The 25,499-nt window shown below is 38.4% G+C and overlaps 1 protein-coding gene across 10 annotated transcripts in view; it reads left to right on the plus strand.

The window, feature by feature from the left end:
- HPS3 (HPS3 biogenesis of lysosomal organelles complex 2 subunit 1) overlaps window positions 1-25,499 on the plus strand; it is a 41,730-nt gene that overhangs the window by 8,795 nt on the left and 7,436 nt on the right. For 2 of the 10 annotated variants that reach the window (XR_011648578.1, XR_188284.4), the window contains exons 5-16: window positions 1,668-1,860; window positions 6,495-6,576; window positions 8,960-9,114; window positions 10,586-10,691; window positions 12,860-13,041; window positions 14,279-14,459; window positions 15,389-15,622; window positions 17,231-17,416; window positions 18,148-18,336; window positions 19,283-19,390; window positions 22,654-22,860; window positions 23,686-23,780. Coding sequence is in view for 2 of the 10 variants with exons in the window: in XM_004460563.5 (XP_004460620.1) it covers window positions 1,668-1,860; window positions 6,495-6,576; window positions 8,960-9,114; window positions 10,586-10,691; window positions 12,860-13,041; window positions 14,279-14,459; window positions 15,389-15,622; window positions 17,231-17,416; window positions 18,148-18,336; window positions 19,283-19,390; window positions 22,654-22,860; window positions 23,690-23,780 (1,914 nt within the window). In the remaining 8 variants the exon portion in view is untranslated. Of the gene's footprint in view, window positions 1-1,667; window positions 1,861-6,494; window positions 6,577-8,959; window positions 9,115-10,585; window positions 10,692-12,859; window positions 13,042-14,278; window positions 14,460-15,388; window positions 15,623-17,230; window positions 17,417-18,147; window positions 18,337-19,259; window positions 19,391-22,653; window positions 22,861-23,685; window positions 23,781-25,499 lie in introns of all 10 variants that reach the window. The other 8 variants (XR_011648577.1, XM_004460563.5, XR_011648581.1 and 5 more) reach the window with 5 other exon arrangements.

Here is a 25,499-nt window from a genome sequence, read left to right on the forward strand (position 1 = left end):
TGGCTGGTATCTTCCAGTCATTTGACTCCCAGCTCAAATAAAACTTCTTCCGAGGACTTCCCTACCTCACAATTAAATAGTCCTCCTCCTTACACTCCCAGAGTGTGTTTACTTGTGTATTCCCCACCCTAATCCCTGTCACTTGAACGAAGGCTCTGTGAAAGCATTATTTTTTGTACTATTGTAACCAGGAGCCTAGAACAATGACACTGAGTAAGTACTTAATGAATATATACTGCATGGGTGAATGAATAGAGGGATAGTGCATATTTGAGCTGGATCCTAATGGATGATTAGAATTTTCAGAAGATGGAGATTTTGGTAGGATATTATGTAGTGGAGCCAACATGTGCAAGTTGTAAAGTCATCACATGTGTTTGGAGAGTAACAAGCTGTTCTATTTGGTTAAAGTGCAGATACATGTAGGGGAGAAGGAGAAAAAACTAGACAGTTCTTTTTTTGGGGCGGGGGGAGGAATTGTCAATGTAGATGGGTGCAGAATTGGACTTTTTCTTCTATTTTTAATGGATATCCTTAAAGGGTGTCAGTCTGAGGTCTACATCTTTTTTAAAGTTTGAAGATGAAAAATTCCAAACACATAGGTATAGAGAAAATAGTACAGTTGAACGCCCATATGCCTCTCACCTAGCTTTGACATTGTTGTCTCATGACTGTCCCTCTACTCCCAGGCCAGATTATTTTGATGCAAATCCCAGAGTTTATATCACTTTATTCATAAATATTTCTTTGCGTAAAAAGTATTCTTTTATATAAACAACCCAATATATCATTCCACACTAGTAAAAACTCTGCAATTTATTTGTCTGAATCATATTCCCAGTAAGGTTCATACATTATAACTGGTAGGTATGTCTTGTAAGTCTCTTTTAATTTATAGATGCTTATGTCTTGTCTCTATTTTCTTTGCAAATTTATTTAAGAAGATACTATTACTGTAGAGTTTCCCACAATCTGAATTTTGCTGATATTGGACCCCCTGCAGTATCATTTAACATGTTCCTCTATCTCCTGCGTTTCCTGTAAGTTAGTAGTTAGAGCTAAAGCTGTGCTTTCTGTGGTAGCCACTAGCAACATGTAGCTATTGAGCACTTGAAATATAAATTGAGATATGCTCTAAGTGTAAAATGCACACCAACTTTTGAAAATTTCATACAAAAAATAAAATGTTTTCCTATGTTTATCGCTTTTTGAAATGGTATAGTTTGGATATATTCAGTTAATACAATTTCTCTTTTTACTTTAAATGCGATGACTAGAAAATTTTAAATTGCATATGTGTCTTGTAGTATTTTTCTATTAGCATTGGTGTAAACTCAGATTTTTTATCAGTTTGGTTTTTTTTTTGGTGACTCAGGTGGGGTTGACTTCTTTCGTTGGAAGGCACTTAGTATCTGGTTGTCTCTTTTCCTGATGTTAACAGCCATCAGTGATCATTACCTAGATCTGTTACTTTATTAGGAGTTGCAAAATAATGCTGTTGTAATTATATCATTCCTTCATTTATTAATTTCTTCTGTAAAGTTTCCCTTAGCAACTGTTTGGTTACATACTGATACAGTGTGCATAGCTAGAAAAGGCAAGATATTGATTCTTTCCTTTCATTTACTGGTTTTCAAAATATTTATTTCTTCCTATTTTGATTTCAGGTTTTCTTACTTCTAATGGAAAAAATTCGTCTCAAGAAAAAGAATTGCTGAGTCTCTTTTGTTTTTTTTCATTACCTCATGTGGGCTATCTCTACATGGTTGTCAAATCTGTTGAATTACTGTCAGTCTACCAGTATCCTGAGAAGTCTCAGCAGGCAGTGCTCACACCACAATTCCTGCATGTCATCACAAGGTACTATTACAGTCTCTTTTTTATTGGCCTTTGAGCCACTTATTTTTCTGTAAATTATCAAGATTCTGCCTAAATCTTCAAGTGAGAATAGTGTGACCCAGTATATAGCACTGTAAATTAATAATTTAAATCTTTCTTTTCATATCTGTCTTTTGATGGCCTCTACTTGCCTTTTCCATGTTAAATTATTTTGCTTCTGGTGTTAAATTATTTTGCTTCTGGTTTTGTCTTTGTTTTGTTTCCTTAGATTGGATGGGGATCTCTGAAAGGATATGTAAGGTTTTTCATGAGTGATGATTTTTATAAGGAATCCTCATGGAACCATATTTTAGTTTCCTAGGCTGCTGAAAGCAGATACCATGAAATGGGTTGGCTTTAAACAGTGGGAAGTTTGAGGCTGAGAAAAATATTCAAATCAAGGCATCATCAAGGTGATGCTTTCTTCCCAAAGACAGACTGCCAGGGATTTTTGATTCCTCTGCCACATGGCAAGGCACTTGGTGGTGTCTGCTGGTCTCTCCCGTCTCTTCTGGGTTTTGTTGCTTTCAGCTTCTTGCTTCTGTATCTGTGGCTTTCTCTGTCTGTATTCATCTCTTTTATAAAGGACTTCAGTTAAAGGATTAAGACACCCTGGGCCATGCTTTAACTGAAGTAACCTCATCAAACGGTTCTACTTACAATAGATTTGTACCCAGAGGAATGGATTAGCCTTAAGAATGTGATTTTCTGGGGGTACACACAATTCCAAATCACCACAGACCGATTGGACCATCTGTTTAGGTTTCTTTCTAAGTTTAAATTTCCTTTTTTTTTTTTTTTCCTTCTCATTACTCTTACATTCTTTCAGTTTGAATTGAGTTATTTCATAATGGTTTAAAACTGTGATGACACCAGAAAGATTATTTGATTCTACCTCCTGACTAGTACAGATGGGAAATAGTCACAGAGAGGTTGGGATTGACCAAGGTCTTGTGCCTCATTAGTGGCAAACATCTTCTGATTCTCCTTACCTATTGCACTGGCATGTAAATCCTGAGCAAGAATTTTGTCTGATTTCTTATCATCTCAGCAGTAAGTGGTGCTTTTGTTTCTATTTCCTGTTTTTATGTTGTTGTTGTTTTCTTTTTTTTAGCCTAGGTTATGTTCAAGGCACAGTGCATTGGACCCTCTGTTTATGTGAATAAGACACACCATATGCTTCCCAAAGCAACAATAGAAGGGAGGGCCAGAGACACATACAAGGGCTGCAAAAAGTAGGAGATTGGAGGAAAATGTCTTAAGGGTTCATGATACAGGAACGAGGAAGAGGGAAATAACTTCTGACTGAGTCAAGAGGGAAAGTTTCAGCTGGGTAGTTATGGTCCGAGTGAGATCTGAAAGCTCGTTAGACTTTTGATAGGTGGAGATTAGAAGGTCATTATAGATAGTGGAAGGACTATAAACAAAGGCTGCGGCCAGTTTTGCAGGATCAAATTAATTGCATGGGACAGTGTTGTTTTTTTTAAACTTAGTAGTAGTATCAGAATATCCTGTGGGTGTGGAGTGTATGTCAGACTGCAGTGGACTCACCTGGAGATTCTGAAGCCTGTTTCTAGTGGAGGTGCTTCCTCTCCTCCCACTGCCTTGTGTAAGAAGCGATGCTGCTGCTGGCAGTGTTTTTCTTAAGTGAACCGTGACCAGGTTGCTAGTCTTCTCCAATTTCCAAAGTGTTACTTAGTGATGTTCTCTAAATATGAGGAAACTGAAAAGCAGAGAATGGTGGGAATAATGCTTGAGTGGCTCCTCATTGCTTTGAAAATTAAGCAGCTTTTGAAGGTTTTGAGCAAAGAAAGTGATGCAATCAGAGCTTTTATTTCAGAAAAATTAGTGGTGACTGTTATGGAGGATGGATTGAATGTGGAAAGATAAGTAATGGTTCAGCTCAGAAATAATGAGACTCTATTTGGACAGGACAGTGGCAGTGGGAGGGATGGAAGTATGGATGGGAGAGACTTGGTATCTGATGGGAGAAAGGGAATGGACGAGGCATCAAAAACCCCATCAGGTTTTCAGTCTTGCTCATTTTTGAAGATTGGAGGCTGGTTTAGTGTGGGGCGAAAGTGATTTGGTTTACGCGTTTGAGTTTAAGGCGCCTGTGGAATATCTAAGGGGAAGGTTCAACATACTTTCTGATACGTAACATTGAAGATTAGGGAAGAGGGGAAAGCTGAGAAGTTATTTTTTTTGCTATCAAAAAACAGTCTGTTATTGAAATAGCATGGCCTTGAAAGTTTGTAGACAGAGAAAAGTGATTCTAGAACTAAACTCTGGTAAAGGTCATGCTTAAGGAATAAGAGGAAGAAGAGAAGGCTCTTCAAGAAAGCAGGAGCTCCTTGAATACTGCAGCATCTCACAAACCAGTGGAAAGGAAAGGTGCAAGAAAGGAGGAATAAAAATATTAATTTCTGTCCCAAAGTATTAATGCAAAAGACTACCCGTCTTTTCTCCATCCGACTACATAGATGTACAGGACAGTTGAGAATCTAGTGAGTGGACCCACTAAACTTATTCCTCCCTTCTCTTATGTGTATGTCCTGAGGTAGGTACTAAAAACATAGTATTATGAGGGTTTGAAGGGACTGAAAATTTGTGAGGTTTGCTTGCCTCCAGGTAGACTTTTGGAGTTTTTCCTAATACAAAAGATGTTCTGACATCATTAACTTCAACCATTAGACATTAGAAATAGCAGTTATATGAAAATTCAGTTTCTTAATAAAGAACTTTTTGAATTCTATATTGTTAGAGAACTCATTTTGCATATTTGTTTTACCCGATATATTTATTTTTTAGGAACATCTTGGCCCATAAGTTTGTCTTGAAAAATGTCTTGGAGAGTAGGATACTTTATATACCCTAAAAAAAATAATAGAATATATTTTTTAGAATCTAAAAGACAGTGTAAAATCATCTAAAATGTAAACATTGTAGAAGTACACAAATAGGAATGATCCCCACATTCATAATCCCCGGAGTTCAACCATTTCAACAGATTGGTGTATATTTAGCAAACATTTTTTAACAATACATATAGTACTGTGGTTTGTTTTTACAGAAGTGGATCATACGATGTCCACTGGTCAGCAGTTCGCTATTTTTACTTCACAGCATTCCTTGGGTGTCTTTCTATGATGGTACATATCAGTTTATTTTATTCTCTCTTGTACTGCTGATTAATATTCCAACAATTGCCAACAGCTGCATTACTACAGGTGGAGATGAGTAAGAGGACCTTATCTTTTTTTATCCGTAGAACTTAAAGGTTGTGTATCTTTGTTGGTCATAGCTGCTCTTAACTGCCATTTCGTCCCACTACATGTGCATTTTTTTCTTCTTTTTTTACTCCCCACTTTCTTAAAAGTCTGCTCCACGCAGTTTTACTTCCTAAGGGTGCTAATGCTGTAGTCGAGATTTCTAAGAGATTGTGCTGCTGAGTGAACTATTGTCGTGACTCCAAAGGCCATTTTCTACAACTTTGTGGAAATGGACAGAGGTGGAATGGGATGGAGGCTAAAGTAGAAACCCAACACACAGGTGGAGTGTCCTTACCAAAGAACTCTTAACGTACGTTCTGCAAAATGTTTTTGTGAAAATATCATTGTGCCTTTCTTGTTAAAGAAGTATTTCTTCTATTTTGAAGATACTGTTAGGTTTGTTTTATCCTTTATTTTTTGATAGCAACAGAGTAGATTTTTACTCCCCCCCCCTTTCTAGTTTTTTTTTTTTAATTGTTCTAACGAATCCATTAAAAAATGGGTTTTGTTGCAGTTTCTATGTCAACTGTTGTGTTGTTTTTTTTTAAAGGCAGTTTTATTGAGATATAGCCACATATCACACAATCCATTCAAGGAATACTACATCAACTGTTTTTAAAATCAATAAGGAGTGTTGACCTACCTACAAGTCTCCAGGCATCTGTTGGAAACTTCCTGTGGAGGCTTTAGGTCCTTTTACTGGGCAAAAGCAGCCTGAGGTTGTGGAAAGAGCAAGAGGAGTGTGAGGAGTCACAAGATCTGGGATCTGATTTGGCTTTATTTTCTAGAGAGGTGGACCAGTCATGAACTTTCCACATGCCCTACTCTTTAAAACACACTGCTGGACTAGGTAATTCTGAAGTTTCCCCAGTCTCTTTATTTTCAGTTCTGCCACTGGATTTGTGTTTGTGTAATCTCAGTGTGTTGCCATCATAGTCCAGGCTGAGTTTCACACTGAGATAGGGGTGGGGTGGGGGTTAGAGAGAGCAGTCAGGAAACTTGGGTTCTAATCTTGGCTTTCATATTACCTATCCGTACCTTGTTCATAGCCAGTTTATCTGTAAAATGAGGTTATTGACCCAGATTCTGGGTTCTTAACTAGGTGCGTACATCAGAGTCTTCCATAGAGCATAGTAAAATACACATATATAGGATTAGCCCCTAGAGATTCTGGTTTAGCAGGGATGGGGGCCAATCATGTATTTTTAAAAAACGTTCCATAGGGATTCTGAAGCACATTCCTTGTTTCAAGACCCCTTGCTCTGTTTGCCTGTTCGCTGTCCCTTTAATGGGCATGTTGGTTATTCTCTGCTTTGCTCAGTGCCCTCTCTCCTCTTCCTGTAGTAACAATCTGCAGTGCTTCACGGTGCGGTGCAGTGCGGCAGCCGCTCGCGAGGAGGACCCCTACATGGACACCACCCTGAAGGTTAGAACTGACTCGTGATGACAGGGAGACCCTAATATCAAAAAGGACCTTTGAATACTTAACCAACTTTGCTCTTGGGCCACCATTAAAGATCCTCTGGTTGTTTACATGACAGTTTTTAAGACTGTTTTAAAAACATTCCATGCAGAATTGATTTGGTGTATATAGTTTCTGAAATTTGGTTAAGAGTATATATAGTGTAACTGCAGTGAGAGCAGCTCCTGACTATCGTGTACTGTTGTTTTTTTTGTACATGAAATATTGGTGGTAATTATATAGAGCTATTAAAGCAGTACAGAAACTGGTTTATTCAAGAGCATAAAATTGAATAAGGTGCATTAAAATGATTTATTTACACTATTATCAAGTATGCCTGTAATTCTTTTGTCATTTTGTAAGCTTTCACCAACCTTCAGTATATCTGTAGACTAGGAGTTAATGGATGTGGTAGCTCAGTAGCCTAAATTTTAGTGAGAAGTAATGTGTTTAGTGTCTGAAAAGCTCTTGACCGCCCAATAAATGTAGGCTATTTTAGGATGAATTTCTGCATTTTCTGACTTTGAATTTATGTTCTCAGAAATACACTGGTTATTTGCATAATATTCATCATATGCTCTTTTACCTCTGAAGTCTGAAGTCTAAGCTATTTGTGTGAATGTTTATTATGAATGTACATTCTGCAAGAAACACTTTAATTATTCTGGCTCATATTTCAAAATCCCTGGAGTCTAGAATGCCATTTCTTGGGAAAAAAATTGTTCATTAATGATGGTTAAATTAAACCAGCCCCGATGTAGGGCCTAATGTTGTCTAAGATGCGCTGTCACTCTTGCAGTTGTCCTAATTGTGATATATGGTAGTGTTTTATGGAAAGCAGAATTGGAGTTCTCAGTGACTCACGTTTAGTTATGGCCTGCCTGTAGCTTACTGTTGCTGATCAGGCTTCCTGCCTACCTTTTAGTTTCTTGGGAAAGAAAAACCACAGCTTTCTGATGTCTTTTTGTGTTTAAGATGGATGCATAACCTTTTAAGAGTTTTTTTTTTTAATTAAAAAAAAATAAGGCCTTTTTACCTCATAAAATGGGAAAGCTAACCTAAAAACCTTCATTTTTTTGGTCCTTCTTTTGTTTGCCCCACCTTGTTTTTTTTTAAACCTCGGAAAGACAGACTTTAATAGGTAGTGAATGTAGAGTTTGAGGTGCATAGTAGATTGAAGTAGAATCAATCCATATTTGAGAATAAAATCATAATTCCAGGTTTTCTCAGTCTCTCTCATAGAACTAGAGAGAGGGAGTAAGGAAGAGAAAAAGGGGAGAGAAGAGGAGAGATGGGCAGCTGATGGCGGAGGCTGCCTTAGGACAGTGCTCTTGAAGGTGGGAGAGGGACGGTGTGATCATGTCTCCTCGCTCCCCGTTTCCTACCAGTCCCCCAGTTCTGAAGTTCTACCCGCCCCTGACCCAGCATGCAGACATTTAGCCCGTTTGCTGACTTTAGACTGCAGGGACTGGTGTGTGAAAAGGTTTTACAACCTTGTCCAAAGTGCACATGGTCTTTATCTCCCTTCTTGGCTTCTCAGCACTAGCCAAGGCCACCTTAACTATTTATAAGAATGAAAAAATAGAGGTGTTTCCCTACCTCTTTGTACAAAGGGACAGTGACCTCAGAATCAAATCAGTGTTAATGGAGGAGATGGCAGGGGCCTGGCAGCATTGTTTTGTGAGCTTCCAGAATGAGTTCTTTAGTTGTCTTATGTATGTATTCCAGTTGAATGAATGGTCCATTATAGGGACAGATGCCTGGCTCCTGACCGCGGTTTCCCCTAGTTTACCTGAGATACCCTGTTCTGCCAGCCATTCCAGACCCTGTTCACCCCTAAGGGGCTAGCAGTGGCCATCTGAACATAGCAACCATATCTCTCACCCATCCACACAGAAACCATGTTATGTACTCTGTATGTAGTAGAATGTTCATTTATAGAGTCCAATTTTGCCTGGAATCCCCCTTTCCCCCCAATTTGGGCATGTTCCCCCTTCCCCTAGGAATCCGACTGCTAGTGGGGATTTCCTTGGGTTGCTGGCTGCCAGCGCAGGGCTGAACTCCTCGGGCAGAGGGCCAGGTAGGAGTCTACCAGAACCTCTTGCGCAGGGCGCAGTGGACTCCTCTGTTGTAATTCATTCAGTCAGTGAGTACTGACTACCTCTGTGGCAGACACACAGACGGTTGGTGCTGTAGGTTTACATATCTGCCTCACTATGGTAAGAATGTGACTTTGGAGAGTTTTTTGGGGGACGGAAGGGCTTTTATCACATAAACAGCTAGGTTTTTGAAGATTACAGTTCATGTCTCTTTATTTCTTGGTTAATTGTGATTTTCCCTTTCCCAGGCGTGCCCTCCTGTCAGCATGGATGTCTGTGCTTTAAGAATACAGCTCTTCATAGGCTTGAAAGCCATCTGTCACTTTAAAAACCACATCCTCCTTCTGACCAAGGCAGACCCTGATGCCGTTCCAGAGAAAAGAGAATCACCCAAGAGGCTTCTGTAAGCATCTCCTTGCCCCCAGGCATTCCTGTCAAAGTTTCTATCACTAACCATACAACAAGGCTTTTTACTACTTTTCTTCTTTGACCTTCAGTGGTGATGTTTTTATCTAAAGAATATTTTCTGATATTTTAGGAGATTAACAAGGGGTGTGGATGTGGCTCGAGTAGTTAAGTGCCTGTCTCCCACATGGGAGGTCCTGAGTTTGGTTCCTGGTGCCTCCTAAAGAAGGTGCCTCCTAAAGACAGTGTGCAGAAATAACCAGCAGACAATGAGCAAAAAAAATGAACAGACGAGAAAAAAAAATGATTGACAAAGCGTTTCTTACCTTAAAGCAAATTCATGCGCTATGGATATGTGCTGGTCTACTTTAAAATAAAATTGCATTTTGATATATTAATCTCTAGTTAATTCTTGGATTTTCTGCTTCCAGATTGTTTAGCATAGTTTGATTCCAGACAATGTTATGCTTCTATTTGTTGTTTTCTATACTGTGAACTAGTGATAGGGAATACAGTCTATTATGAGTATTTTTCTAAGGAAAATTTAATCAAGAAAGAACTCTATTTTGGGGGAAAGGAACATTTTGAGTTAAAACGTAGGTTTTTGATTTGTTTTGTTTGTTTTAACCTAGGATTTGCTTTTTTGAATTATTGTGTCTACTTTGTCCCACAAAGATGAATCATTAGAGTAGTACATAGTAACTTGTTACTTAGAACATACTCAGAATGGAATTAGACTCATCCTAAAGCTTTCTGAAGAGAGGAAAAACAGTTTATAATCTTGCACATTTTAAAAGTATAGGATTTTTTTAATTTTTAAAAATTTAATCTATTTGAACACTCATTTGGTCAAAACTCTAAATTTTAAAAAGGTTTATATACTAAAGGAAATAAAATCTTATAAGGAAAACAAGAAGTAAGCTGGTGCATTAAGTAGACTTGCAGTTATATGCAATCTTTGACATTTTCCCAGAAGTCATCCCTTTTGCATGTGTCTTCATTGGTGCTTCTAATTAGGTTAGTGGCATAGGACATGCTGGGCTCATAAGGGCCATATGTAGGAGAGAGCCGGCACAGGGACTTTTATAACTAAGTCTCATCCTTTTGAGGGTTTGTTCTTTGGGCTTATAGTCCATTTGTAAGTATAATTGGAAGCATTTGATTAATCAATACGTTAGGGTTATAGACTATTAAATGCTCTAGGCCTATGTGGTATTGTGAACTAATGTTGTATAAAAATTGATTATAGGGGATTGGGTATAGCTCAGTTGGTTGAGCACCTGCTTCCTAAGTACGAGATCTGGGTTCAATCCCCCAATGCCTCCTAAAAAAAAAAATTGACTTTATCTAATCACTGAAGAAAATGCTAAATGAAAATGATTTCATAGTTATATTATTGCATTATTATTTAAAACTGCCATTTATTAATGATATGTCTTATAGTTCTTATTCTGTTGTTTTGCTTTTAGTTATAGAAAAGATACCAGTGTTAAACACAAAACTCCTGTGGCTGGAGCTGGGTGGAATTTGTATATTGTGAATACTATCTCACCAGTGCAACTCTACAAAGAAATGGTACTCCTTTCAGACTTCCAGTTCTTATTTGTAGAACTTCAGAATGTAATTGATGGGCAGAAACTGATTTCTAATTACCAAATGGTCAGAATGACACAGCCAGCCAGCTTTCAGGTTCTGTCTGAAATTGGAGTGTATATCTTTCTCCACCTTCTTGTTTTTGCATTTTATGACACTTGAGAAGCCAGTAGAAAATCCATTTGCTAAAATAAGCCTTCCTTATTCATACCCACCCTTCTAAGAGGATCGATTAGCCAGTCTAAATATAAATAGCCTTTGATCTTTACTTTTAACTATAACAAAGAGAACCATGTAATGGAATTATCCCTGTTTCACGCTCCTTTATGAAATGTTAGCATATTGTTCCAGGGCACTGCAGCAACCCACCATTGTCCTGTGGGTAGGGGCCCAAAATGGACTTCTGTGACTATTTGAATGATGAATCCTCAAAAAAGATTAGTTTTTTCAACTAATCCATTCCTGTGGGTGTGAGACACTTTGATTGCATTAGATTCAGTTAAGGGACCTTCATTAGATTGCTTTTGACTGGACTCCCTCAGTGAGGCGTGACTTAGGTTGGGTCTCTACCCTTTGCTGGAACCTTATGTAAATGGAGACATGCAGAAAAGGAAGCTCTGCCATTTTGACCAGCCATGTGAGAGAGAAGACTCAAGGATCACTAGCTACCAAAGCTGAGGCACAAAGACCCCAAGAGGCTGGGCCAGGGAGCAGCTCAAGGCTGAAGAGACAAACCATATGTCCTTTTCTAAGAGTGACAGCTCCCACTCATCCTTGGCAATTTTTTTTAATCCTTTATTTTGAAATGATTTCAAACCTACAGAAAAGTTGTAAGAATAATAATAGTATAGTCCTTACACAGATTCACCCATAGTCAACATTTTACCCCATTTGCTTCATCCTGTTTAAACTTTCGTTCTTATTCTCTCTCTCTACACACATGCACACACATGTACACTTTTTTCCTAATCCATTGGAAAGTAAATTGCATACATCATAACCTTTTACCCCTAAATTCTTTAGTATATATTTCTTCGGAATATTCCCTTGTGTAACAGTGGTACAGCCTTAGCTTTAGTAAATTAACTTTGACACAACACTTTAATCTCCTGTTTGTATTCTAGTTTTGCCAGTTAATCTGATAGCATTTTCCCTCTCCAGTTCAGGATCCAGTCTAGGAAGAGGTAGTTTATTTAATTGTTAGGTCTCTTTAGCCTCCTTGAATCTGGAACATTTTCACAGCCTTTCTTTGTCTTTTGTTTCATTGACAGCTATGAAAAATATAGTTTTCTCTCCTCCCACCTTTTTTGGGCAGGTTGCAGGGCACATTCCTCATTTGGGGCTTACCTGATTTTTCTTGATGATTAGTTTCAGGTTGTGCATTCTTGGCCAGAATATTGCATAGGGGATATTTTGTCCTTCTCAGGGACATGATGTCCATTTGCCCTTCATTGGTCCTGTTACTTTTTGATCATCTGGTCAAGGTATTCCCTGATCTGTCCCTGGCGTTTTTATGCTGATAATTATAGTGGCTGTACCCTGATTTTTAGTCTTGCTTAAATGAACGTCTAAGACTTCATCTAGATGGTATGATTACTGAAGTCTGAATATATTGTTTGGTTCAGGGTAGCTAGTGATAAAGTTATGAGTCTAAAGTGAGTTGTGGAAACAGATATGGTTGAACATAAAGCCATCAAGGGAAACTAAAATAAAGGAGGGATACTCAGGTTGAATTGGAGAAAGATTCGAATCTCCAGTCTTTTTAAAATAAGGATAACTCTTTCAAATATGCCCCTTAGTATTATCAAACTGTGATCAAGTTATTGTTCAATTAATGGAAGTTATTAGTATTGCAGTATTTTTTGTACCTTCTCGATGGAAATTATTCAGATCTTTAATGGTTAGTACTTTCTGATGAGGACAAGGTAGTGTTTTCAGTCATCACTCTATCAACCTCGCTCATAGATTGTGAGGAAAAAACAATCAGGTGGGCCCTGTGAGGATGATACATAACGATATATAATTTTTTAGGATTTAATTTGTCCAAATACTAACTTTACTAACAAAATGTACAGGTACTCTTTTAAGTGCTGGAAAACTTTTGGGAGTCTTTTTTTAGCAACATTAGCTTTCCATCGTTTTCGTTTTAGGTAGACTATAGTAATATGTACAGGACCGTGAAAACCCAGAGCTGCATCCACCTTCTCAGTGAAGCGCACCTTTTAGTGAGAGCTGCCCTGATGGACGCCCAGGAGCTGGACCCTGGAGAGAAAGCAGAGCTTTTAGAAGCATTTAAAGAAAGCTGTGGACACCTTGGAGACTGTTACAGCAGGTTAGTGACGCCTCCTAGAACCCCAGTAGAGAAGCCGTCTTGCGCTTTGGGTATACTTCCTAACTCTTCCATCTCCATCTTAATTGATAAGTGGCGGAAAGCATGACAGAAGGTGGCGGATTTGTTTTTTTATTCCACAAGCATTTCAGGTACTGTGCTAGGTTTAGAGACGCAAAGATGAACCTGATCGTTACCTTCCTTCAAAGAGTCGCATTTATTAGATGAGCAGTAAGTCTCAAATTCGTAAGTTATCCACCACTTAATTTAGGAATTTGAAGTTTCTTTTTAGGATTGTGGGGCCCCTGACCTGTGGAATTCCCTGAATTCCAGTTTATTATTAGTTTATTGTCTGTTAGCTTTTAAGCAAGAGGTGCCAGTGGACAGTCTGTAATTTTTTTTTTTTTTTTTTTAAAGATTTATTTTTATTTATTTAATTCCCCTCCCCTCCCCCGGTTGTCTGTTTTCTGTGTCTTTTCGCTGCATCTTGTTTCTTTGTCCGCTTCTGTTGTCGTCAGCGGCATGGGAAGTGTGGGCGGCACCATTCCTCGGCAGGCTGCTCCCTCCTTCGCGCTGGGCGGCTCTCCTTATGGGTGCACTCCTTGCGCGTGGGGCTCCCCTACGCGGGGGACACCCCTGTGTGGCACTGCACTCCTTGCGCGCATCAGCACTGCGCATGGGCCAGCTCCACACGGGCCAGCTCCACACGGGTCAAGGAGGCCCGCGGCTTGAACCGCAGACCTCCCATGTGGTAGACGGACGCCCTAACCACTGGGCCAAAGTCCGTTTCCCAACAGTCTGTAATTTTAATCTTGGTTGTCAGTGCTTTATGATGCCTGAAAGGGACACTAGAATGCATAATCATTTTTGTTTCTGAGAATGGTATTTAGGAAATTTTAAAAATATAAGATTGCTTCATAGACTTACTTGACCCATGTTGATGCTTATAAAGTAATAAAATAGATTTTTCTTACCTACAGACATCATATTTAGAGCCACATCAGAAATATTAAAATTCACTTAATTGTTTTTCAATTTTTTTTAGTAGGCAAAAAGAAACTGCACTATTTAGAATGATTTTTAGAATAAATTTAGGAGTTTATTCCAATTAATAATGGTGTAAACAGTATTTTTAAGATTTATGTCTTTTAAAAAAACATGATGTTATATTTTTTAATGTGTTAGATTCTAAGCTTAAAAATTACAAATTTAAGATATTTTTATTTCCTTTTTTTTTCAGGCTCGACACCCAGTATTCCCATCTTGCTTTGCCATACTATAAAATGTCTGGCTTGTCTATGGCTGAAGTTTTGGCCCGAATGGATGTGGCAGTAGAGGATGGATCACAGAAATACGAGAGAGGATTACTCTTTTACATTAATCATTCACTTTATGAAAACCTGGATGAGGAATTAAGTGAGGTGAATATAATTTTTTATTTAGTTATACCTAGCTTTTTAAAAAATTTTAGTAATTTATTTTATCTAATACCATTTAAAAGTCAAATTCCAAATATTTTTCTTCTTTTCATAAAAAAATAGCTATTGTGCCCCTTTCTTTCCTAATAATCATAGAATTATAGCTTGGGAAGGAACCTGTATACCATCTTCTCACATTCCTCATTCTGCAGATGGGGAAGATTGAGTGACCTGCCCAGAGTGATGGGAACATGTCTTTTGAATAGTGGCAGAGCGCTTCTGCCTGGGGCCCTTTCCATACCTTAGTTGCTCCATTCTCTAAGCTTTGAAAGCAAAGGTTCACTTACGAAACCCTGGCCCAGTGACTGTAAGGCATTGTTAAGAATATTTTTAGCCCCTCATGTATTTTTAAAAATTGTTGAATATAAATATTATGCCAAGTTGGAAATTGTGCTCCCAAATGTTTTAATGTTTTGAGAGAAATGAAAGTTTCTCATATAAATGATCTCACTGGGTATACTTATCCTAAGTTGTAATTTTACGTACTGGACTTCTTTTTTTTTATTTTTTATTTTATTTTATTTTTGTTTATTTATTTTAATTAAAATTAATAGATCACAAGGAAATACTGGGCTTTTATGTGCAATTTAATCAGATATTTATTTTCTTCTGTCGAACTCCTGCTAAAACTGAAAATGCTGACCATAACCCAGAATACGTTTTCACTGCTTTTTCTTCATTATGACTCAGCCCAGGGATCACGTCAGGCTATCTCAGAGCCCCATTTAGCACCATCAACTCTGTCTTTTTTATTCAAAATGTAATAGTATAATTTTAATTGGAATGTTTTTCCTTTGGCTCTGTATCATTGCTAATTTTGTTGCTGTCTGTTGGCTGAATGACCTTGTATTTCTTGTTCACACTCACCAAAGGAATTAGCGGCAAAAGTAGTCCAGATCTTTCATGTGGCTGACCCGAAGCAACTGCCTCACGTTCTGTGTAGTCCTTCTATGAAGAATGTTAATCCTCTCACCGCCATGAGCTACCTAAGGAAGCTGGATACCTCTGGGTTTTCATCAATTTTAGGGACATTGACCAAGGCAGCAATTGCTCTCAGAATGGGAGATCTCGACATGCACAGAAATGAAATGAAAAGCCATTCAGAGGTAACAGTAGGTGGAAATAGGACCTAGTAGCCCTGAAGAGTTTAGCTTTCTTTTTGCTTCTGTCTAGCTCAATTTTTCTTAATTGTAAAAGAAAAAAGACTTAATATTAGAAGGGAAGTAACCCAAATTGGAGGAGCTTGGGACTTGAGATCTGGCAAAGGGGGAAGAAATAAGACTGATAATTGGCAGCACTTTTAACTTAGAGTGTCAGGTATGTTCAGAGCCCCGAGCTTGGTGCAGGAGAATATACAGATTCATGTGATTTGTCATGAGGGCTGTGGCATGTGCACCAAAGATGGAATAGAGTGATGCTATGTGGAACATGTGGGGTGTTAACTATAAGCCATTAGAGCCCAGTATTGTAGAAATAACCTCCTCTGAAAATCACAAATAACTTTATGGAAGGAATGGTGGTTTTCCTTTGTAAAAGAGACCATTAAGGGACATGAGCCAAAGATATTAATCATTTAGGGGGAAGGAAATTAGCGATGACCTTAATTGCACACTTATTTTTTATAAGTCCCATGCATATGTTAATTTTCATAACAGTTCTATTATGTGGGTGCTGTTATTATAATACCTGTTATACAGATGAGGGAACTGAGGCACAGAGAGGTTAAATAGCTTGTCCATATAGCCGATGAGTGGTAGAGCCAGGATTTGAACGAGGCAATCTGGTTTTAGAACCAGTGCTCCTACACTTACTTTTGTTGCCTGACTGTAGTCAAATACCCCTGGTATGACTTTAGTTTCTGAATCAAGAAAACTAGATGTGATTTATCACTGTATGAATGACAGGTTCTTTTATTATGAGGAAAGCAAATTGACATTGGGACATCCTCTGCTTTGAAGGGTGGAATTCTAGAAAAATGAATTTTCTTTGCCTAATTTTTTTTTTTTTAAGATTTATTTTATTTATTTCTCTCCCCTTTCCCCCCATTGTCTGCTCTGTGTCCATTTGCTGTGCTCTTCTGCATCCACTTGCATTATCAGGCGGCACTGGGACACTATATCTGTTTTTTGTTGTGTCATCTTGCTGTGCTAGCTCTTTGTGTGTGGTGCCTCTCCTGGGCGGGCTGCGCTTTTTTCATGTGGGGCGGCTCTCCTTGTGGGGTGCACACCTTGTGCGTGGGGTACCCGTACACGGGGGCGCCTCCGCGTGGCATGGCACTCCTTGTGCACAGCAGTACTGTCCGTGGGCCAGCTCACCACATGGGCCAGGAGGCCCTGGGGATTGAACCCGGGTCTGTCCGTATGGTAGATGGACGCTCTATCAGTTTAGCCACGTCTGCTTTCCTTCTTTGCATAATTTTGAAGAAACTTTAGTTATTTTAAAATCAAGAAGGCCTGGGTGTAAATCTCCACAAAATTAGGACATAATATTGCTTAAAAACGTGAGTTTTAATAACTTTATAATACGTTCAAGAGTGTTATCCTGCCCTAAGGTGAGAACTAGCCTTTGTAGTTAAAGAAAAATTGAGATTAAAGTGAATTATTAAAAGTGACCATGATTCTTGAGCGCATTAGCCAGTATGTACAAGATGAACAACGTGAATGCAAATGTATACTCTTTTCCTAAATTTCTTTTCTTTTTTTTTTTAACTGAAGATGAAATTGGTATGTGGCTTCATTCTGGAACCTCGGCTTTTGATCCAGCAGAGGAAGGGACAGGTCGTTCCAACTGAGCTTGCAGTTCACTTGAAGGAGACCCAGCCTGGATTGCTTGTAGCTTCAGTCCTAGGCTTACAGAAGAACAACAAAATTGGAATTGAAGAAGCAGATTCCTTCTTTAAGGTTTGTCACATTGAAAATATTTTTCTAGGTGGCCTCATAAAATCAAGGGGAGGCAGAATATGACAAGTGAGTTTTCTGTTGGTTTATTAACATAATTTATAAAGTAAAAGTACATATTAAAAGAATGTGTCTACTGGAGTTTCTGAAGGCAGGGAGAGGGAAAAGGAGGTGTGATATGGGGGCATTTTCGGGACTTGGCGTTGTCCTGAAGGATATTGCAGGGACAGAAGCAAGACATTATGTACCTTGCCATAACCCAATGAATGGGCTGGGAGAGAGTGTAAACTACAATGTAAACTATAATCCATGCTGTGTAGCAGTGCTCCAAAATGTGTTCATCAACTGCAGTGAATGTACCACACTAATGGAAGAAGTGGTTGATGTGGGAAAAGTGGGGGGGGGGGGGGGAGTGGGGCATATGGGAACCTCCTGTATTTTTTAATGTAACATTTTGTGTGGTCTATGTTATCTTTTAAAAATATTATATATATATTATATATATATATATATTTATATATATATATATAAAAAGAATGTGTCTAGGGAAATTCCATTCTATTCATGGAATCTGTTTTCTGTTACAATGTCTACATTTCCTTTTGCCATGGTACTAATGCTAGTGGTAAATTACTAAACGTGTAGCCCACATGGTATTATAATGTCTAGACAAGCTGTAACTTGGTAAGTGCTATATTTATATGTGATTTGGTGGCTTATTCACTATTTTCAAGGTGCTTTGTGGTAAGGACGAAGATACGATTCCTCAGCTCTTGGTAGACTTCTGGGAAGCTCAGCTCGTGGCTTGCCTCCCAGACATAGTACTTCAGGAGCTTTGCTTCAAGCTCACATCGCAGTACATCTGGAGGCTGTCTAGGAGGCAGCCTCCTGACACCACACCATTGCGCACATCAGAGGATCTGGTAAGATAATAGAATACCTTAAATTCAGCATTTTAATAATATACTACATAATTAACGGTTTAGAGTTAAACCTAGTTTATATTACCAAATAGCTTACTTAAGCAGGAGTTAAAAATACACTTAAAGCTTGTCTGTGACTGAATAATTTTATATTCTGAAGAATGCTCCTACAGCTCCAGTGTCGCTCACTCGCAGTAGTATCTCAGTAGCCAAGCAGCCAAAGCATATGGGAAAGGGCTTTCCCTAAAACATCACATCTGCCCTTGGCGGAGGGCATAGCGTAGAACATGAGAAAGGTCACACGCACATATTTCTCTGACAGGAGAGGAGCTGTGGAAGGCTTGGAGAGCGAGGCTTCCTTCCTGGGTGGCATTTCCCTTGGGCTGCAGATGCATGAGCTCCCCTGTAGCCCCCAGGGCAGCCACAGCAACTCCTTCTGTGCCCTTCTCTCCTCCACCTATTTTCCTAGTCCCTCTGTCTCACGGATGCCGTGGCTAATCTGAGCCAACTGGAAAGTCACCAGCGTCTTGAATAAGGGGACTTGGTGGGAATCATCTTGAGAGCATATGGAAGATATTTTGCCTCCCAAAGAAAAAAGTATAAATAAAAATTATTTCCAATGTTAGTAAACTCTTTTTGGGTATAATGAGCTTAAAAGCAGTATTGTTCTTTTCAGGAGAAATTGCTGCCTTGAAATATTTGCAAATTTAAAGTATAAGGATATATTTTTAATGCAGATTTATTCAGGGAGAAGCAGCCAGACTGAAACTTTTCCCAGGGAATATGTTCTAAAAGGCCTTCCTTCTCACTCCTCAGGGAAAGTGTATCCCTAATTTTGTGACATGGCAAAGATAAACAATTGCTTGCTTTTTGCGGAATGGATGAGAAAATCTTTTTTTTGTATGTTGTTTTATTTTGTGTAGGATAAATGTCTTTTATGTTTCAGATAAATGCTTGTAGTCATTATGGCTTAATCTATCCATGGGTTAACATCTTAATATCATCCGATTCCTTAGCTGATAAAAATTATATACAAGACCTTTCAAAATTACAGGTAAGCAAAAATGCCTTTTTTTCTTCTACATTTTATAATATAGTATAAGGCTTGACCTTGGTAAGACCTCAGCTGTCCTGTTCATCTACAGTGTATAATTTTGAGGGACAAAGGCAATAGTTAGGCATACTCAGGAGATTTGGAAGGAATTCCTGCCTCTGCCTGAAATGCTGATTGAAGGGAGGTCTGCTCTGGGAGACTGGTTTCATTGCAGGTAGATGGGTGAGCTTTACCAACTCACATGACCTTTTTTGCCTTACCTTGAGGAAGTGCTGGAAAATGCTTTGTTAAATGAAAGTATGGCAACTGTTTAGTGTTGTAGTGGTGTTTTCGTTGATGTAATTCATATCTTTAGGACTAACTTACACATTGTAGGCCTTGAATCCTAACCAACCACTACTGTCTGTCTTATAGGAAATAGGTCAAAGTAGTTAGTTTATCCAGTTCTTGAAAAGGATTTTTTTTTTTTAAAGAGGCATGACCAGAGAATATAAATCAGCTTGCAACTATTTTGACCATGACCGTGTTTTGACTGGAAGTGAGAAATAAAGTCCTCATTCGACTTGATACAGTTCACGCTGGGTTAGATATGTGTGTGAGTTTGTTTAATGTACATCAGTGGCACAAGGACTCAGTATACACCCTCATCTGTTTTGTTTGGTCTGTACAATGTTGCTGACAACATATAAAAATTGGGATTTCATGTTAAGAATTCCGAGTTTGAAGTTTCTCTTGAAGCCTTGGGCAGAGCTGGTGATCCTGGGCCTGCGCTGCTCTGAGACCTGTGGCTGGAGCGGAGCAGGGTCCCCCTCCCTGGGCAGTGCTCGTGCTGTCCTGCGTGTCACAGCCCAGTCCTCCTCTCACTCCCTTTCTTCCTGACCCAGGGACTGAGGTCTGATGTTCATTTTCCTTATTCCCTGCTTCCTTCATGCATTTTCATCATCTGTGTGGCCCTTTAGACTTGAGAGTTTACAATCCCTGATTTTCCCTCTGGCAGCTGGTGTAGGTGAAATTACTCCTTACAGAAACCAAACTGTCAAACGGGGCATGGGACGCATGAGAAGTTCTATTGCTTAGACTTGGCCTCCAGGAATGTCTAGTTCCCAGAGGTGAAGTTACTTCTTAAATTATCAAAAAAGATTCTTCTTGGATCTTTTCCCTTGTACCCTGTGGTGCAGAGGCCTTTCCTAAGGGCTTAACCTCAGATTTGTTCATTCCATGAATATTACTTGAGCATGTGCTATAAATGAGGTGTGCAGCGTTGGGCAAGACGGGGGCCTCGCCCTCACGGAACGTACATGCATACTGAAAAGTCATGTAATTGTAGCAAATGCTATCAGATCTGCCCTGGTAAGCTTCAACGTCTATTTCTAGTCACTTCTTGAAAAAGTGTAATTCAGTGATCTGTTAAAATCCATTTTCAGGTTTTTTTTAAAAGGGTACATTCTTTCTGAGGATCTTTGCTATTAAAAGACACCTTGTCTGCTTAACTTTTCTAAACCCTTTTCCTAATTAAACTCTCTCTAGATTATATGTAGATCAATTAGTCGTAGTCATTAGGAAAAAAAATCACTATAAAGAAACAAAAAGATCTCATTGGTTTGCATCTAGAAGCATGGGGAAGTTCAGAATGACCTGGAGAGCTTTTTCAAAATCTTATCATTCCCCTGCAGAAACCACACAGGTTTGATTATGTGTCTCTGTCTTTCTCGCAGCCTCTCCTTAGAGCCACAGTTGTAGTTGTCTAGATGGAGCCAACAGAAGTGTGGACTGCAGCCCTGGGAGGGTGTGGGATCTTGATCAGAGGAGGCTATAGTGTGTGTCGGGGTGGGGAGGAGTCCATTTCTAATACTGGGGCAGGGGCACCATGCTAAGCAGCAGACAATATTAGCAGTAATTTAAAAAGTAGCATAACCTTTGGAATATTTCTTATCAAGTGATATATGTGATGTTTAGTGTTTCTTATTACTATACTTATTTTTAAACTTCTTGATGAGGTAGATAAAACCAAGTAGAATTTCCTAGGCAATCCATTTGCATTAAGTTTTGACTAGTTGCATTTTAACCACTGTTTGGGGGTATCCATGCCTTATTCCTTTCTTGCCCACTTATTATTCTGATTAATTAGGAGTTGGATATAGAAATCACCTGTGTTCTTGTCAGGATATCCTAGGAGTGGGAGATTATCACTGTATTTCATCCTTGCTATCTTATTGTCAGGAATTATTTAGCTGAAGGTGATTATTAAGTTTCATGGAAGAAACGGACCAACCTTATTCTTCTAGCCATTCCATGGTGTAGAGATTTGAAATAAGGTAATCAAGCTGAGGATGAATGAATAGTTCACATCCCATATCTTCCTGTGAGTCTGAGAAGAAGCTGTAGCAGAAAGGGTACAAGGAAAAGAAAATTAGGGCATGACCATTGTATCTTTATCTGAGAGAAAGGGAAGTGGGGATTATTTCAGAGGTAGAATTCAAAATAGTGTTTATATTTTAAATGCTTAAAAGTAAAATATTGGTAAAATTCTGAATACTGAAATAATACCTGCTCCATGTCATTCAGCTTGTTGCAAATGATACTGACATAAATTATTAGGTTCTAAACCATGGCTTTAGTTTATTTAAATGTGAAATTTTTTCCTGCTTATATATGTAGTACATGCTCATCATAGAAAATTTGGGAAATACAGGGCTGTGTGAAGTAGAAAACAAAAGGTGGATTTGTCCTTCCATCAGAGAGCTAATCTCTCTTCCAAATTGTGATTCCCTTCCAAAGATATTTCTGTATGTGCAAGTGACTGTGCTTTACAAACCTGGCATTATTTTCTGGATATAATTTATATTGAGAGTTTCCTATTGTTGAACACAGAGTTATTTCTTTTTCAATATTATAAATATACTTTAGTGGTAAATGGCATTGGACATAAATCATTGATTATAATGCCGATTATTTCCTTAGAGTCCTGAAGCAGTCACATTAGTTTTAATTCACCATCCATTCAAAGCAAATAAAATCACATTATTTAAAAAATGATTGCTTTCTATTAAACACCTTTTGTCTTTAAATAAGGTGTTTTGAGATTAATACTTCAGTCACTTAGACTTATTAAATAAGGACCACGTGCTTGTGCTCTAAAATTGTGCTCTTTTTCTGTTCTTGTTGAGTGAGATTTAATCTCTTTTTAAAAAATTGTATCCTGTATGTTATGCTTTAGTTTTTTGGGTGCCTCATTCCATAACATTTCACTTTTCTGTTCATAGTCTCTCATATGTGGTCCTTCATTTGACATAGCTTCCATTATCCCGTTCTTGGAGCCGCTTTCAGAAGACAGCCTCGCTGGCCTCAGTGTCCATGTTCTGTGTCGTACGCGCTTGAAAGAGCATGCGCAGTGCATCGACACGCTGCTGGACAGGTGCCCAGAGGCTGTCATTCCCTATGCCCATCACCAGCTGAAAGAAGAGAACCGGGTATGCTTTTCAAACTGTGATTTTAGGCCTGATAATCAGGTTTGCTAAACATATCTTTTTTTTTCTTTTTTAAGATTTATTTTATTTATTTATGTCTCCCCACCCCTTTGTTGTTTGCACTTGCTATGTCTGTTCGTCCTGTTTCTTTAAGAGATACCGGGAACCAAACCTGGGACGTCTGATGTAGGAGGAGGCACCTAATTGCTTGAGCCACCTCTGCTCAGTGATAATCAGATTTGAAAATACTGTTGCCTCACCTGCAAAATGGGGGCAAATTAGGGTGTGTAGGTCGAACGAGCATATACGCTTACTATATAATACTGTGTTTTGAGTACTTAAATGCTATTGAAGTACATGTTGATGTTATATTATCGTCATTAAAAATCTCTGGTTTGGAGATAGAGTGGGCTTATTACCTGAAGATTTGGGAAACATTATGTACTATGGGAAGATATTTTCTGCACCATATTTATAAAATACGAGTTTTAGACATCTGTACTTTTTCTTTGCTTCTTCCTTCCTTCCTTGTGGCTTCCTAAGAAAGGATAGCAAGACATGCCCATGTTTCTTCTTGAAAACAGCCATATGCACATGCACCATATACATATTATTATTGGCTTTTTAAGTTACAAACCTTTTATGTTAGAGTTTAAACAGAATACTGGCTGCTCATATAAAATCTCTAAAAGCAAAGTTTGCACCTTAGCCAAAATAATGTATTTTTGCCCTTGTGCTTTTTTGAACAATCTTATTCTCATTGGAAATCTGAGTATAAAATCTGTATTTTTTTGCCTCTAACTCAAACTTACTCATTTTTTTCCTAAGATAGACTTTATGGTGGAAAAAACTGCTTCCTGAACTTTGTCAGAGAGTAAAATGTGGTGGAGAGAAATATCAGTTCTACCTGTCATTATTAAAAGGTAAAGTCTTTTTTTGCTGTGTTATAAATTTTAGAGTCTTGATTTTAGTTTCCATAATTTGTCAAAGTTGTTTCCTGTGATTCTCGACTAAGGTGAAGGGAGGGCCTCAGCAGAGTAATCTGGAGAGCTTATTTTCAATATTCACATGTCCCCCCTCTCCCAGTCACATCTAATATCTACTTACATCTTCTACTTAAAGAGTTGATGTTCTTTTTAATTAATCTATTCAAATACTTAACAAATTATTGCAGTTGCAGAATCTTACAACTTCAGTATTTTAAAATTTTGAGTAGCCATTAAGACAAATTTTTTATTAATGACCTGGATACTTAATTTCATGGAGGAAATTAAGAATATTATTACTAACTAGAATTGTAAGCAAATATTGAGAAATGACAGGATTTTCAAGATTTAAAAATTGAGTGTTTCTAAATTATGTAGTATTTTACAGTATAGGAAGTTATTGTTTTAATTTTCAAAATTCATCATTTATAAATCTCTGGTTATCAATTTTTGTACTATTGTGTATTAATATCATTTGTGAATTGTTAGCTTGGTAATGAAAGGCATAACTGTGTTGACTGCTGGGTACATAAAATATTAGAAATTGACAGCATTGGAATTGTATTTTCTAGCTGAGGAAAATAAAGTGTTAGGCAGAGCCTGTGGCTATGGGAGGTTGTTTCTTTAAGAATCCCCATTTAATTAAAGTTTTTTGTGATTGGATGGACCAGGAGTAGATTTTTTTACTCACTCTTTGTCCTAATGGTTTTCTTGGTATTTTTAATTTTCAGAGGCTACAGGTATTAGGTGTTGATGCCCTGCCCCTCTTACATCAGTTTTATTGCATAATTTTGAACTGATAATTTGTGTGGTGGGTCACTTTCCAGTGTAGATATCCTACATCTTCACACCTCACTAACATTGTTATTTTACCAAATTACTCTTCCGCCTCTTCTGAGCCACACCCACAATCTTTTCCTGACTTACCCATAATTGTACTTCCAAAAGTTCTGTTTTTCTATCTCTCCAAAATATTTTCTTTGCGTGTATGTGTGGCTCCTGGGACAAGTGTTAGGTGACTTACTTTTACTGACCATAATATGTTGAGAACTGGCATAGTGTTTCATTCAGTTTTCAAACTGTACAGTCTCCCCAGAAATGTGCCACTTAAGCATAGGGAGCTCAGTTAGGGAGCTCACTCAGGACTCATTTTGTAACTATTTATTGATTTGAAGAGGAGACACCCAAAGAACTTCAGGTCCATTTCCAGGGGAGGTCTTTCTGTTGGTAGCTATAGTACACTGAGAAGAGCCCAGGATTGGAGCCTGGAAAATTGGAAATGAATTTCATGCATGCTACTTACTGAGTGACCTGGAACAAGCCAATTTAGATTAACTCTAGAGTAAAATGTTAGGCAAAATTGCAACATGCTAAGGTTGGCAATGGAGGTTGGGGACTTACATAATATCTTTAGGGGCTTGGATTTCTTCTCCCTCTAATGCACCATTTATCAACCTTGGCACGATTGACATTTTTGACCAGATAATTATTTGTTGTGTGTGTGTGGTGTCTCCTGTGCCTTTAGCAGCAATCTTGGTCTCTGTCCACTAGATGCCACTGGCTCTGCCCTAATTATGATAACCAGAAATGTCTCTGGACATTGCATTGTGCCCAGGAGGCAGTCTTGCCCTGGTTGACAACCAGTGCCATAAGGCA

The sequence above is a fragment of the Dasypus novemcinctus genome, chromosome 4 (genome assembly GCF_030445035.2).
Source record: "Dasypus novemcinctus isolate mDasNov1 chromosome 4, mDasNov1.1.hap2, whole genome shotgun sequence".
Lineage (NCBI taxonomy): Eukaryota > Metazoa > Chordata > Mammalia > Cingulata > Dasypodidae > Dasypus > Dasypus novemcinctus.